Source organism: Protomyctophum bolini (genome assembly GCF_963924005.1).
Source record: "Protomyctophum bolini genome assembly, chromosome: 9".
Lineage (NCBI taxonomy): Eukaryota > Metazoa > Chordata > Actinopteri > Myctophiformes > Myctophidae > Protomyctophum > Protomyctophum bolini.
The window spans coordinates 27314817-27330779 of record NC_137870.1 but is presented as its reverse complement, the minus strand read 5'-3'; the positions used below and the strand labels follow the sequence as shown (position 1 = coordinate 27330779).

The 15963-nt window shown below is 41.8% G+C and overlaps 1 protein-coding gene across 1 annotated transcript in view; it reads right to left on the bottom strand.

Annotated features, from left to right (window-relative positions):
• Nucleotides 1-15019, bottom strand: part of LOC308321803 (uncharacterized protein) — a 110588-nt gene extending 95569 nt beyond the window's left edge. The window contains exon 1 of the mRNA XM_080772893.1: nucleotides 14699-15019. Within this exon, the coding sequence (XP_080629019.1) occupies nucleotides 14699-14774 (76 nt within the window). The 5' untranslated portion in view covers nucleotides 14775-15019. The remainder of the gene's footprint in view (nucleotides 1-14698) is intronic.
• Between the last annotated feature and the right edge of the window lie 944 nt (nucleotides 15020-15963).

Here is a 15963-nt window from a genome sequence, read left to right as displayed (position 1 = left end):
ATTAACATGAATTCAACCAACTCTACACAATGATAGTGCTGTCAAACAAATCTATGAAGCGATCTATGAACTCTATTACAATTGTAATCTGTAACACAATTTTATACTGTTTCATCTTCCTCTCAGCTTGGCCTGGAAAACATTGAAGACCACTGATATAGAGTCATTGTCACTGTATACTGTGTATAGCTTCCATTCCAGTTCCATTTATTGTCTTCCCTTCCTCTAAAGGCACTGATCTATATCACACACCAAGTTCCACGGCGAACGCGAGCAATGTGCCACTTATTACCTATGATAACATAAATAAGTTGTTCCAGAGTCTGTTTATTACCAATAGCAGTCCCTAGGCAATAGGCATGCAAAATGTTTATGGTACATGAATCACCTTTATGAACCAGATAGAGCCATTTCCATGTATACTCTTATACTCTGGCAAGCCCAAGTACGATGCATGTTATGTACGACATCATTAAATGCAATACATGCAAGGTCACACAAATCTTTATCCTGTAACTTTGATCGGTTTCCAGTGTAGATTGTATTTAACTGAATTTGACACGGTCCAAAGGTTACTTGAATCTATTACCTGGGTGTTAACAAAATAAATGTAACGTTTACAGGAACTCGCAGGTTTAATTGTTTGGTTTGGACGTACACTGAGCGAGGGTTTGGACCCATACTGGGCGACGCCAAACATCCAATAAGTCATGTTTACTGAGAGACCATCTGTTACATGCATATTGAAACTTATACGAAACGGTGTGCCGTCTTTCTCCCTGCCAGGACTTTCATTGAATTGACGTAATGCATTTAATTGGAATTTCCCAACTTATCATTGGGGTTTCTAACATGGTTTAGTTATGGCTACAACCATGGCTTGGCAGTGTTAAGGATATATTATGCCATAACATATTTGCGTTTGTGTGCTGTTGTTCAGTTCTTCCAGAATAATGGAAGGACTGAATGCTCCTGTTAATCATGTCATTCATATAAAACAGGGCAGCCCAGGGCACAGGAAAAAATATACTGGTAAATAAAATGCTATCAAAATGTCCCCGGTTAAATGGAATAGATGCAATACCTTTACAACGTCTTTATGATCGTAATAAAACTCTATTCCGAACATCTGCAACAAGTATGGTATCAATAGCATCTGCCAATTTTGTTTTAAGTGTGTTTATGCAAAACTAAACTTAAAGCTTAATTTCAAAACCGTATGGAATCCTAAAAGCTGATTTGGACAAAATTTAAAATGGCAGAAAGTATAGGCTCAATATATATGTATACCTTTGTCTGGACCCATATAATCCACACAAAATGTTTTGAGTGACTTCTGTATGTTGCCAGTTATTATGTTAGCGGGTTAGATTTTCACACAGTGAGCCAAGTGGCTCACTGTAACCTGGTCTTGTTTCCGACACCCACATACCTTTAGGACCGAATAAGAAACAATAGGGTCCCAACAGCTTCAATGGACTCCTAAATCACTGGTTCTCAATTTTAGTATTTGACTACCGAGCAATCTTCGTTCCTACTCTCACCTATGGTCATGAAGTGTGGGTCATGATCCAAAGAATAAGGTTGTGAATACAAGTGGCCGAAATTAGTTTTCTTCGACGGGTGGCTGGCACGCGAGAGAGACTCGGGTGGTTCGGTGGATGCCTCTCGGGCGGCTCCCTAGGGAGGTCCCCGAGGCATGTCCCACTGCATGGGAGGAGACCCCCGGGGGCAGAACAAGGCGCAGTGGGAGGAAACACATGGCCTTGGAACGTCTAGGGATCCCCCAGGAGAAAGTCACTAATGTTGCTCTGGAGAGGGAAGTCTGAAGCTTTCTGGTGGAGCTGTTGCCCCTGTGACCCGACTACGGATAAGCGGTTGAAGATGGATGGATGGATGGCTGCGGACCCCAATCTGAAAATATTTTGGGACAGAGCCATGATTGGGGTCAGTCACCACTCACCACTCGCCACCATACAATATTCGTGTTTCTTAAAATGATTAAAAACTATTAAAATTCAAGACTTTTTGAAAATAGCCGATCATCTATTTTCAAATAGCCAATGTATATAGGTTTAAAGTGGTTAAACCATTCAGACATTTTACGACCCATTTGGGTACCAACGTTTAGAACCACTGCTCAAAATATATATCAATTATCCTATTTATTCCTGCCTCACACCTGACAGTGAAGCAGCCTACTATAAGTGCTTATATCCTTCAGAGTAATGGAATCTACTCTTTCCTAATGTTCCCTTTAATCATGTCATATACATAAAACGTGCTATCAAAGTGCTATCAAAACGTCCCCAGTAAAAAGGATGAGATGCAATACATTTACAACTCTCCATGCTTGTCATAAAAATAGGAATTGACAGTCTGCTTCAAACATCTCACAGATGGAGCTTTTTTTCTTCTTCTTCTTTTTTATGAGCACTTATGATCTGATTCTCCCTCTCACTTCTCACCCTCTCTCTCTATTAAAGGACACAAATCAATTTATTTTAAGCACGTGCAAATATTGGTTCAAAGCAGACGAGTGGAGCTTGGGTGTAACGGACAAGCAGACTGCATCCAAGGACCTTCAACAAACTGAACACATTCCTCACAGGAGCCTGTCCTAATGTTGCCATGTCTACATTTTACAAGCGACTTTGGGCTTGTTTCTCTGTAACGTTGCTTGTAAATATTGGTAGTTATTTTTGTAGGGGAGCTACGGCTTGTTTCTAAAGTGTAGTTGCTTATTTGGCCTTGCTTCAGTTGAATCACTTTAACCCCATTTGAAAATAGCCACAATACAAGCTCACAATGAGCTTAATTGTAGATACTGTATGCTATTTTCAAGAAATCCTTAAAACATTTTACAAATCTTGTATGCGGGGGTCACTGGTACAAAATATTTTGAGATGGGGTGTGTGTGTGTGTGTGTGGGGCCTGGGGGGGTCCTTGAACATTAACATGTTTGAGAACCACTGATCTAAACCAATATTATCCATAAACATTTAACTGACCTGCCCTAGTCACTTATTTTGTGTTTGTTTTCGTAGACGTGGCCTGGGCTTGTTTCTTCTTGACAAACTCTGGCAACACTGGCTACCACCAGGCAGCTCACACAGTGGGGCGACTGGCGAGGCCTCAGCTCAGCTCTCAGGCTGGGATGAATCATCATTCTCATCTTAATGTGTCTCTTTGTTGAAGACTTGGCACTGCACGTTCATAGACCAAACACCTAGCCGGGAGACAGACAACGCTAGGGCTGATATTTACCTGGTAACCTAAACTGTTGGCCAAAACATACTATGAAACAATACTTTGCTCCGTGTCACTGGCCAGCGAGGCTCCTCTAGGTGTTGATTGAACAACAGTTATGTCTATAATTTATCATCTGTCACGCAGGACGCAGAGTCGCAGACACCTGCCAACTGGAACTGATACAAGCTACAGTAATGGCGTTGTTGGCTTGTCAAGTAAAAAATGAAGCCTGTACTTCAGAGATACAATATCGTCTCTGTCGGGTGGAAATCTCACATGTTTTACTTTTCAACTGTTTTACAACTGTTACTTTTCAGGATTCAAATTTAAAAGTAGCAGATCTACATGCTCAAAGCGTGTGGCTTCGCGACACGTTTCGAGCAGCGACGTTTGATGCTTCTGTGTGACGCTCTAGTATGATGAAGTAGTGCCGGCATTCATTTACAACAAAAGAAAAGAAAAACACACAAAAAGTTAGAATATGGAGATAAGAGGTTTCTGCTCGACAGCAACGACATGCACATATCATTGCTGTCGGGCAGAAACGTTGTATCTCTACATTTCATCACAGTGCGTTCTTGCAAAAGAAGCAGCGATAGCTGTTTGTCAAACTCACAGCATGTTGCAATTATTACTATTTATTTCTTTTATACCTATTTCATCCCACAGGGGAACTTTTTTTCAGCTTCACCCAGCTGAGTGCTGCCCATAAAGTGGAGAGGTGTGGAGAAGTTAGGGGTTAATAAGTGCTCTTGCTCAGGGACACTTTGCTAAGGCCTGGAATCGAACGTGCGACCTTCTGGAGAATGAAGGAATGTATTTGCCAAATAAATTAAGTAAGTGTATTGAGCTCTAGAAACAAGTGTGCGGATGTTCCTTCCTCCTTGATGTTTTCTTTGATGCCTTGACGTCCAGCACCTGGCCTAAATACGGGCTAAAGATGTGCACACAATCTTCTCTGTGACATGCCCAAAATAGGGACAGACAAGTGTTCAATATTGAACCAATGAAAAGTATTAACAACGACTTTGTGACTACAGTATACGGCGCTATATGGTAACATACAAGGTTTCCGGCCGACAGTGACGAGACGCAGACGCTTGTCCACAAGTTGTGTTTTTATTAGAAGCGTGTAGTGTGTAGCTGTCACATAAACATGGTCAAGCACCAAACCGGGGCAACTATTTGTGAGGGAAGTGTGATGCATTAAACTCTCCATCTGTTTTGCATAAATCCAGTACACAACGTAGTAAAATATGATGTGCAGTTCCACTTGAGATATTTCCAGCGCACTGGCGTTTGAATTATGCGTCCATTAAAAACAGGTCATGGTCCAGTTCGCATAACCCTAGCCTCATAACAGTAGATACAGTAAAAATGTGTGATCTGAGCTCTTCGTAGCCAACATGTCCTTAATGACTGCCGACTTCTTACAACAAAGTTGGAGTAAGTGATTTCCCAGCCACAATACACTACAACCCCTGTTCTGAAATGCCTCACTTTGTGCAGTGGAGGAGGAGAAACTAATTTCGATGTCAAAACTGCAAAAGATTAATTGAATGTCCAGATTGTTAGCATTCTCCCAGCAAGCCGTTATGAAAGCAAGGACTTTTCAAATGTGGTGAAGTAGTCTCATGGTGCGCTGCGATGCGACCTGTGTGTTCTGAACCTGGCTCTGCCCTGGAAACTGGAAACTCAAAATACTGGAATGATCCAAACAATTTGTTCGCCATATGGTCAGCAGGAAGCTGATGATGATGACACGTGACGTGGATGACGTGGCTTTCCTGGTCCTACCATGTGCTAACATTCACTCACAGCACAGAGGGCGTTAAAGTCTCAACTAGGGCTGTCACGATTATGACATTTTACGTGACGATTGTCGCTCCAAAATTTCAAATAACGATTCAATGTTCTGTCGTTGAAAATTGGAACATGTTAGTTATTGGAACATGTTAGTGTTAGGCTTTATGACTTACATAATTAAATAATTTCAGTTCACATTATAAAAACAAACATAATAAATAATGGAAATAGCCGATCTACAAGCTCATCAAGCTAATGCGATTTCCACTATTTTCGAAAATGTTTGGAAATATATGAAAATGTTTTCAACATGGAATGCTTATTATTATAAAAAATATAATTGCGATTAGACAATTATGTAATAATCGTCTATAGTCTCAACACAGTCGGGCAGAAATCTTGTATCTCTAAATCTTTTTTTTCTTCATAAATTATATTATACTTGGGTGAGAGTCACGCAAAATAAGCCAAATAAATTGCAGATCTCACAACGGGGTGCACGGTTTCTAAACATTTCCGCCAATAATGAAATAAATATGGTGTGTGTCCGTGGAATTTTATCAATATTCAACCCAAGAAAAGTGTGAACAAGAGCTTGTTTTCCCCCCCACCATTTCCTGAAAAGTAATGGTTGTGGGCATACAGTAAGGTTTCAGTGTATGTTTCAGGGCCCATTAAGTCCTTCTTGGTTTCCCTGCATTCAAAGAACGTGATCCAATTACAGAACTAACCGTGCCGCCCTCTGGCAGAACTCTAAAAGACCTCTATGGCATGGGGGTTGGCAGTGTGGTGCTGACTAGCCACAGGACGCGCCCCAGGTGTCACGTTAAGGCAGTTTGGCTGTGGAGGGATGGCTGTTGCCAGGGTTGGGATGAGGGGCCAGAGAGGTGTTTATAATACAACACACTCCTTCAATAACCCATTAAAACCGGGGATGCATCAGTGTCATTTTAGGGGAAGCATCAGTGTCATTTTAGCTATAGCAAAAAAAGATAGCAGATATGATATATACAAGCTTGACATACAAGCTTATTTGTGCTTTATTTATGTATTTATTTTAATTTTTAAAGTGTTAAAATAAATAACATTGAATATTATTTTAACATTTTTTAAATCTTCTCTTCTGGGGGGGGGGGGGGGGGGGGGGGTCCCTGGAACAAAACATTTTCAGATGGGGGCTCTGCAGCCAAAATACATATACTTTCAGGGGTCCTTAATTGCCACCAAAAAGTTTGAGAGCTATTTAGAAGGATTCTAAATAGAGCATGCACCTCCACTCTAGCCCAGGTGCTGGACAAAAGGCAGTACAAGAGGAAATAATAGAATAGAATCCGCAACACTCAACTCAGCTCCACTGGTTTATTTGACTCAATGTTTCGGTCCCTTAGGATCTTCTTCAGGAATGCTATTTAGAAGGCATTTATAGAATCGGACATAGGTCTTAAAGGGATAAAGGCTCACAGAGCGCGGCACTCGACTTGGTGGTAGATTCAACAATAATCACATTGGGAATCTACCAACATACCGTCAGAGTGCCAAAGAGCAATTCATCACCAGAGCAGCACTCGATGGGCCAAGGTGTGCCATCTGATCCGCAGTGATTTCACTCACCTTCAACTGCAGCCAGTGGCATGTCATTGATGGGGAAAATTAATGTATTAAATTCCTCTGAACTTCTGAGGGACTGACTGACTGACTGAGCCCCTCCTGACCAACGCCAAATGAGGCAAGCTATCACCTTTCAGCATTAAATCACCCGCTTTCCTTAATTCTTATGTGACTGTCGGAACAGAGAGGCTATGTATTTTCCCCCTTTTTCATCTGGGCAGCATCGGGCCGTGCTTTCTCGGTATGTATGTCTGCTGTCATTATGCTCTGTCCATCATAAAAACTAATAACTCTGGAATACATTTTGCCAGTGTGTCATTGTGGCTGTCTGGTAGATGAACGAACGAACGAACGCACAAACGCACGCACGCACGGTCGCACGCACGCACGCACGCACCTGAAATGCATTCCACGTCGCACACATTCACACACACGTGCTTACACTCACACACACACACACACACACACACACACGCGCACATGCACACACAGAGGAGCAATGCTGATTCCAGAGGGCACAAAACACTGAATTGAGTAGTCCATTGGTGGTATTAAAAACTTTGTTTTAAGGTAGACAAATGAGTTTAAAAACAAAAGAAAAATCAGATCCGTCTGAAGTGAGTGGTGCTGTACTGTAGGCCTACTGTACTATATGTAGTGACACAAATGCTACTTCCGTGCTCGGACACAGGGACGGACACAGACACACACACACACACACACACACACACACACACACACACACACACACACACACACACACACATAGCTGTCTATAGGAGTGGTGTCTATAGGACTGGTATTGGTTGCACCACTAAAAAATAATAAATCCACAGAGCTTTAAATAAATGTTTGTAATAAAAGTATTAGCCTACTTACACCTCACACACCCCACCCCCAAACATATTATAATTGTGAAATAATTAATACTCATGGATACATCGTTCTCCAACGTAACTGCCATGCCTTCTCTATGAATTTTCCAAAAACTTCATTACTGAACAACCAGTTTAACATAAAACACTCAGACACCCAAAACAGATCTGGGTTCTTATCCTGAATTTTTTCAAATAAAACGTTTCTTAAATCATGGTATAGTGGACAATAGAAAACAAAATGAAACTCATCCTCTACAACTCCCAGGTCACAAAGAGCACACAGTCGCTGCTCCTCAGGAACGCCAGTATATCTGCCAACCTCAACTGCCAGAGGTAAAGCACCAGATCTTAACTGGGCATGAGGGACCTCTGTCCTCTTTTTAAATTAAATGCAACATAAGGTTCAGTCATGTAGTCCTCTTTGAATTGGATATAACTTCTTAATTTCTCCTTTTTCACACAATGTCCACCCTTCATTTCTGCTGATGTAACATTGACAGTTTATATTTGACTGTATTAATGTCACAATGAAGGTTATTTGAAAAATATGTGTTTAAGTCAGAAATTGAGAAAATTGAGGAGACCTCTCTTATCCACGGATGATTACATCTTTTATTCCAATTAAATATCATTTTTGTAAGCCTCTCTTCTGGCAGTTGGGTAAGGCGATTCCATAACCTGATCATCTCACATCTCTGCCTTGTCAGGCAGCTTTCCCAACCTGTGTCACCTTCAATTGCCAACTTAGTGGTATACTTATGCACCCCGAGAAAACACCTCAATGCTCTACTCTGAATGTTTTTACTTTCGGTAGTCTCCTCAAAGCCCCACACACCTGCTGCATAAAACAGAATGGAAGAGACCATGGCGTCATAGAGCTTGGTAAATGTAGCAAAACCTAAATCAGGGCAAAATTTAATTTTACTTAATATGGTACCTAATGCTCTACCTGCTGAGTCAGCCAATACATTCTTTCCCTCAGAGAAACTCATACATTCATGAAAAACAAAACCTAAGTATTTGTATGAGGGGGAATAAGTCAAAGATATTGACCCGAACATAAAACTGTGGTTACTTTGCTGTACAGCCTTCCTTCTGAAGTGTATAATCTGAGTTTTCTCTCTGTTAATCGAAAGTCTCCATTTACTGCACCATAGACATGCAATATTCAGCATTTTTTGTAAATTTGACTCATTTTCAGCCATCAGAACAATATCATCAGCATATAAAAGAATACTCAAATTAATGTTTTCCATTATTATACCCAAATTGGCCTGCTTGATTTCCTGGGCTAAATCGTTTACAAAAAAGGCAAACAAAGTGGGGGAGAGCCTCACACCAAATGGTGTGGGGAACCAACCAGTTCGGAGGTGATTTAACTGGAGGCAAGCGACTGGGGCTTTGTATAAAGCTTTGATGGCATTATAAAATGTACCACTAATACCAGAGCAAAGTAACAAATATACTAACAGGTCTCGGTTGATCCAATCAAAGGCTTTTTTAAAGTCAATAAAACAGACAAATGTGTTTTACCCTCCTCTAATCTAGCTCTTACTATAGATGATATAACAAAAATATGGTCAATACAAGCCCTGTTTTTTCTGAAGCCGTTTTGTTCATCCACCAACATGTTACTATGCTCCAGCCTCCAGGTAATCAGTAATTATTTTATTTAAAACACTGGAATAAAGCTTATGACTGTACTGAGCAGACTGATGCTACTGTCTATATGTCTATACTACTGTCTATCTGTTTATACTCTATACTACTGTCTATCTGTCTATACTACTGTCTATCAGTGTCTGAGCGTCTCCGTGTTTAGGAGATAGACAGGAAGTTGGTCCGTCTTTGGGGAAGGAACTATTTCTCCTTTTTTTGAAAAATCTTGAGAATAATTGAGATTTCATTTTTTTAAACACACAAATCTTCTCTTTAGTCTACTGGAAGCCCATGTTAGACCCAGAAATGTTGTTTAATGTAAACTTTATTACTTGTTATTAGTGCGGCTGCACTAATAACTTTGGGGCAGGCCCGTCTACAGCTTGAATGGACAGGTGGGCCTGTTGAGAACTCTAGTTTTTGCCGGCTGTCGGGTGTGCTAATAACTTTGGGGCAGGCCCGTCTAGAGTTTGAAATTTGAATGGACAGGCATGAGTCAAAAAGGAGACATCGAAGAGGAAGGATGGATGGGGAATGTCAGAACATATATCCATATATGTAGATCTAAGGGTTTGAGGTTAGTTTTGCACAAAAAACACTCGTTGTGATTTGGTATGGTCACATATTATGCTAGCAATTACTCAAATTGCTCAAAGTGCAACTTTTAGCAACCAAGCTGAATTTCATCCATTAGGCCTATAGATAACATTTCTATCATAAAAGTTTACTGGGTTCATGGAATTTCCAGTAGACTACTTCTGTGGGTACCTCACACAAAACATTTTCAGATGGGGTCCATATCAAGCTGGGAGACGACCTTGACATGAAAAAGATCCACGTTTAACCACATAATTATAATGTGTGTCTTGTGTGTGTCACTGCCACTGGGCAGTAAAGGGTTCACCTTGATGACATGTAATACGAAAAGAAACTACAATAAAAATCTGAACTTGGGGATAAGGGAATTCCCTGCAAAGGTCCCTTTCCACGGGAAAAAACTGAAGAGGCAGATGGTCGTAGATATTGGGTTTGGTTCAGGGATGTAATTTAGCTCCCCAAACAAGACTGGACTATGAGCCCAAGTTATTTCAACACAGATTTATTTTGATCAGAATAACATCCATCCCCCTCTCTAGCTGTCTGACAGATGTTGTTTGTTTGCAGACTGTAGGACAGATGGACATGCTTCAAGGAGGGAAGGTGAACCCACAACCACTAACAGCGCAAGAAATTCAGCTATGGGAGGGAACTGCTAAAGAACTGCTAAAACAGAGTTATAACCACTTAACCCTGGGGTTTTCAACCAGTGGTCCAGGGACCACCTGGAAGTTGAACGCCCTCAAGGACCACTGGCGGTCCCCGGAGCTAAATGATGGAGAGTTGGTAACCAAATGGACCCTTATATATCTTTAACTCTTTAGAGCGTAAAATGAAACCAAATGGACCCTACACAAATTAGAGAATGTAGAAGAATTGTTATTTTGATCAAACGTTTGCCTGTTATCTCTTCTATGGCACCACATCATTACACCATGGAATTGTGAACCAAATCTTGTCCAACGATAACAAAATATGTTTGGGTCTGAGAGACTAAATCTCATGATCAAATGGTGGTCCGTGAATACAAGGTCCAATGAATACTGGACCTTGATATGAAAAGGATTGAAAACCACTGACTTAATATGTTTTTTTAGGCATAATAGATTTTTTTTTAATGTTAAAATATTCACCTATGGTAAATGTGGATACCTCAGTGCTTTCAGGTTATCATGACACGGAGCATATTTATTAACAAACTCCTTCCCAGATGGCCCCTAGCAGCCATAACTCTCTCACACTGCCGATGGAAAACATTCAGGGAAGCGTTTGCAAACACCCCTGGGTGACCTTCCTTCCCCCCAGCATGGGTGTGTGTTTTCTGTGCACAGAAACACCATAAGTGGGCGTTAATGAGCTTCATGTTACTTGTTAGATAATTGACACTTCCTTGGCGGTGGCTCAAAGAAGGTCTTTCTCTACGCGGCAGCGTGCTGCACACAGATGGAGCTGGTTTTGAGCACCTATGAAGAGTTTTGATATGGATGGATTTAATGTTCACTTTTAGAGATCAAAGTTTTGCTCCGACGCCAATATTGATATTCGCTGGCTCGTCCAGTGTGCGCTGTAAATTCTGCCTGAGCCCCATCTTGAAAGTTCCAGTGAGCCGTGTTTGTTTTCGGTCAACACGGTGGGACGGACGACCCTGATTTCCGCTGATAGTTCGGCGATCTTGGTGTAGAGGGAAAAAAGGAAGGGGGGAGGTATGTATAGACCCCTGGGGAACTATTGGATTTAAGTATTTAAAGCTTACGCTAATGTCATCATAATCCCCCTCCTGGGGTTTATACAGTACTGTACCTCCCAAATATTACAAAATGTTATCCTTGTTTCATCATCATGATCATCATCATGATCATCATCATGATCATCATCATCATCATCATCATCATCATCATCATCATCATCTCAGAATCTTACAGGGGGTTAAACAAAATGAAATATTAAAAAATACTATATATGGGCAAAGTATTCATTTGCTGAATCTAAAATGAACTAACTCCATCTGACATTTTTAGAGATTGCCTGGAGACTGGTAGATGAAGAACAGACACATCAAAAGAGCCAAGGACAAATTAGTTTTGAACAAATAAATAGAACTAAAGGACTTGGCTTTTGTTGAACAGCCCCAGCCCCAGACATTTAAGCATGCTTTCCAACAGAGGGCTAAACAACCCAGACACTCTCAGCCAAGGTACAGAGCAAGAGGAAAATCAAAGAGAGAGAGAGAGAGAGAGAGAGAGAGAGAGAGAGAGAGAGAGAGAGAGAGAGAGAGAGAGTGGAAACTCACAGTCTGAACACGAGTGGAAGGAAAGACATGCTCACCGCCTCATTCTCTCTCCCCTGAAACAGATAAGCTGCAACCGCAAGCTCTGCTTGTAGTGGACTCTTTAGATCTTCACACGCAAGAGGCCTGTAACTAGCTCACAAGAGGCTCTGGCCAAAAGAAACCAGAGCTCTACCCAAACACCCAGAGTCCTGTGTAACCTTGCAATGAGCTCTCTGGCCAAAATGAACCAAGTATAGACTTAGGAGAAGCACCGGTCAAAACCATAGAGTCCTATAACTCATGGTCAACACCATTTATCAGAGGCAATAAGGCAGGCAGCTACCTCACTAACTCCATTTGAAAAACACGAAAAAGAGAAAAACGAATAAAAAACTAATAGTTCTGGTTTAAAAAAAACATAACTATTAGTGGACAGTGGATTGGCTCCTTGCCCTTTCCGCATGGCGCGACCCTCACCCATAGGAATGTAAATGCATGCCTTTGTCATGGGGTGCCAGGTGTGGGGGTCTGAGTGGACCTCACCTCTGGCCAACACCAGAGTCCTGTGACCTCAGGAGAAGCACTGGTCAAAACCGTCCAAGTTGACATTTACTGTACATCTAGGCTCAGATCTACAGATCACATTGTAGCTGTACTACTGGGAGTTCATTGTGGGACATCTTGTGTTGTGTGTGGTGTAACCGAGGGGAAAAAGAGAGAGCAGCTGGAGTCTCATGTCCCCCGTGATGAGCTGTAAAACAGGGCACGTGACATTACACAGAGCCTCGATCTGCCACTGTCTGCAGACTGTAATCCTCAGTGACAAACTCACAACTCTGCCTGCTCCCTTTCTGAGAAACATACGTCATTTAGAGATATGGCGGTTTGGCACTTTATATTGTATGAGAGACTAATGACTTTAAAACACTTTATAGTTCCTCCTCACTAATGAGCAACAGCCACATTGTAGCCTTCAGCTGAAGAATGCATTAACCATAACTAGAAAAAGTGCCCATCTGGGCACAGGTCTCTACCAGAATAATAGCATTTGTGATGTTTGGACAAAATGTGTAGGAGTAATATATGAAAAATATCTGTCTGTGTTGATCACATGACTATGGAGATAGTGTAGACCGAATTGTGTGATGTATGGATAAAATGTGTACGAGTTATGTACAGAAATGTGTTTTGCCCAAATCTTCCTCATGGTGGCGCTATACCCGGCAGATGTGGAGAACTTGGGGCAGAGGTTCATCATTGGCATCCAGGGAGTGTGTGTGTGTGTGTGTGTGTGTGCACAATTTGGCATCAACCAGGCCAACGGTGCTGGAGATTAGCTGTACGCAGACGGATGGACGGACGGACGGACAGACACACAGACGGACGGACACACAACAGAGTGCAAAACATACTCTCCCCAATGCCTTCGGCTGGTGGAGACAATGAACACATTCTAGAAGCCTCTATAAAAAATTATGTTGTGCAATTTATAATCCTTACTAAAGGTGTTTCAAAACCGTTTTGTGGCGTTTTATCAACAAATAAATTTGAGCTTCAGTAGAATGAGATCATTATGGCAGTAATATCAAAGTGCATGCATCTAAAATGTAAAAACGTTTTTGTGCATCCTCAATAAACAATAATTTACAGTTCTTGAAAGAGAAGAGCAAGCCAGAGAAAGGTCCAATTTGTTATGGCAAAGCCAATAAAAAGGTATTCTGTTACCTGGACAACAAATCTGCTCTACCAATACTTTGACCACAACCATCTAAACCACTGCTTCTCAATGTGGGATCTGGGGACCTCCGGGGGTCTGGATGAAGAATGACCCTTACGGGACCATTCATTAACACAGGGTTGTCCCAGGGATTTTATAAAAAGTTATCAAATGGGGCCCATGGACTATTTATCTACAGTATGTATATCAAACTGGGGTCGTTCAAATTAAAAAGGTTGAGAATCACTGGTCTAAACCCTGCATGCATAACTATCTACTCAAAGTGTTATCTTGGCTTTAGAGTCAAATGGAAATTTATAGTACGAACACTTGTGCAGAGGATAAAGTAGACTAAACAAACTTTAATCATCTGAAGTGCAGCCTGACAATATTATACTAATGCACCGACACATTGAAATCGCAAAACTTGGCGTACATTAATTTGTTGCTTGGCTTTTTTCTGTTTTAAGTATTAATACCTTGGATTCAGCTACACTAAGCAACAACAGAAAGCGACCTCTCAGCTATGGTACCACGTAAAGCATGGGTTGTGCATTTTGTGTAAATACACATGTACAGTATGAGTTACAGATGCAATAAACCAATTGAATAGAGTTTACCTCATGTGAAGATTTAAGTTCAAAGTCACAGCAACCTGACCTGACACGAGTAGCCATTCTCATAGTTGATCACTAAAAGACACTTTACTTAAATAAAACTGTCACTTAATGTGGTTGAGCAGCAAGCAGAATGTTTATACAAAGACCTGCACCTGTTCTAAACCTCTGATTGATGATGGGTCGAGGCTCACTTCACCGAGGGTGCATGCACGCACACGTGCACACACACACACACACACACACACACACACACACACACACACACACACACACACACACACACACCACTTACCTCCTTGAAGCGAGCGGTGTATCAGCGCTGCAAGGAAGATTCCGCGGAAGAGCGTCAGGACCTCTCTGTTAGCCATCTCGTTCCAGAATGCACCACCCCTCTCCTGAACGTCTGCTTTTTATTCTCCTCTGGCTAATTGTCACTACGAGCTCACAGTCTTAAAAGTGTGCAGAAGAGGGTGGGGTGGGGGGGAGCTTAAATGTTGCAAAAAAAGGAAAAATGTACAAGACAGGGTGTAATTAAGAGAGAGGGCACAGACAGGTTCAATGGATCATTTTGCTTATTTTTGCCCCTCCTCTCACTCTGTCTCTCTGTTTCTCTTTCTCTGTCTGTGTGTCTGGTGTTGCTGTTTTTATTCTGGTCACTGCTGCCAACACTGCATACTCTACTGCCAGCAGAGAGAGAGAGAGAGAGAGAGAGAGAGAGAGAGACAAACACATACTGTACACGCACACGCACACGCACACACACACACACACACACACACACACACACACACACACACACACACAGTCACACGCACACACACGCACACACACACACACACACACACACACACACACACACACACACCCTCCCTCCCTCTCACCCAGAAGGAATTGCAGTGTGTGCCAGACATTTGCATGGATCTGGAGAGGACTTATCTTTTAGAGTGGAGACAGAGACAGAGGGAAGAGCAGCACTAACCAAAATACCCCAATAATCACCTGTTGTTTTCCACAGGTCTCCCTGATTCATCAGCTGCCCAGTAGTTCAGCAAACACACCACCTCCTCATCGTCTTTCTATTAGGTTGATCATCCAGGGGATGGGAATTATACGATCTGCAAAAGATTAGCAACAAAAAAGCAGAACAATTAGACCTTTAGACAGATGCATAGCCAATGCAAACTCCTTTCCCAGTGTTTGGCCCACGTGGACGTGGTTTTGAGGTTAGGTTTATGGTTAGGTTAGGTTTAGGCATAATGTTATGAGGTCAAGGTTTAAGTTAGGTTAGGCATACCATAGTTTCTGTGAGGTCAGGGTTAAAGATGGAGTGCTGTGATTTTTGTACTTTTTCTGTTTTGGATGTGTCTATGGAGTTAACATTACTCTAGACCCCCAGGTGTGGTTAGAATATTGAAATAATGTCTTCCCTGTGTATTTTTGGTTTCTTCCTGGAAGTTGAAAGCCTTTGAGTCAAAAGGCCCAATCGAAATACACCACGTTAGTGTCATCACAAGATCCGTGATGAAAGGCCGTCGGGAGTCGAGCCCGTGGCACACT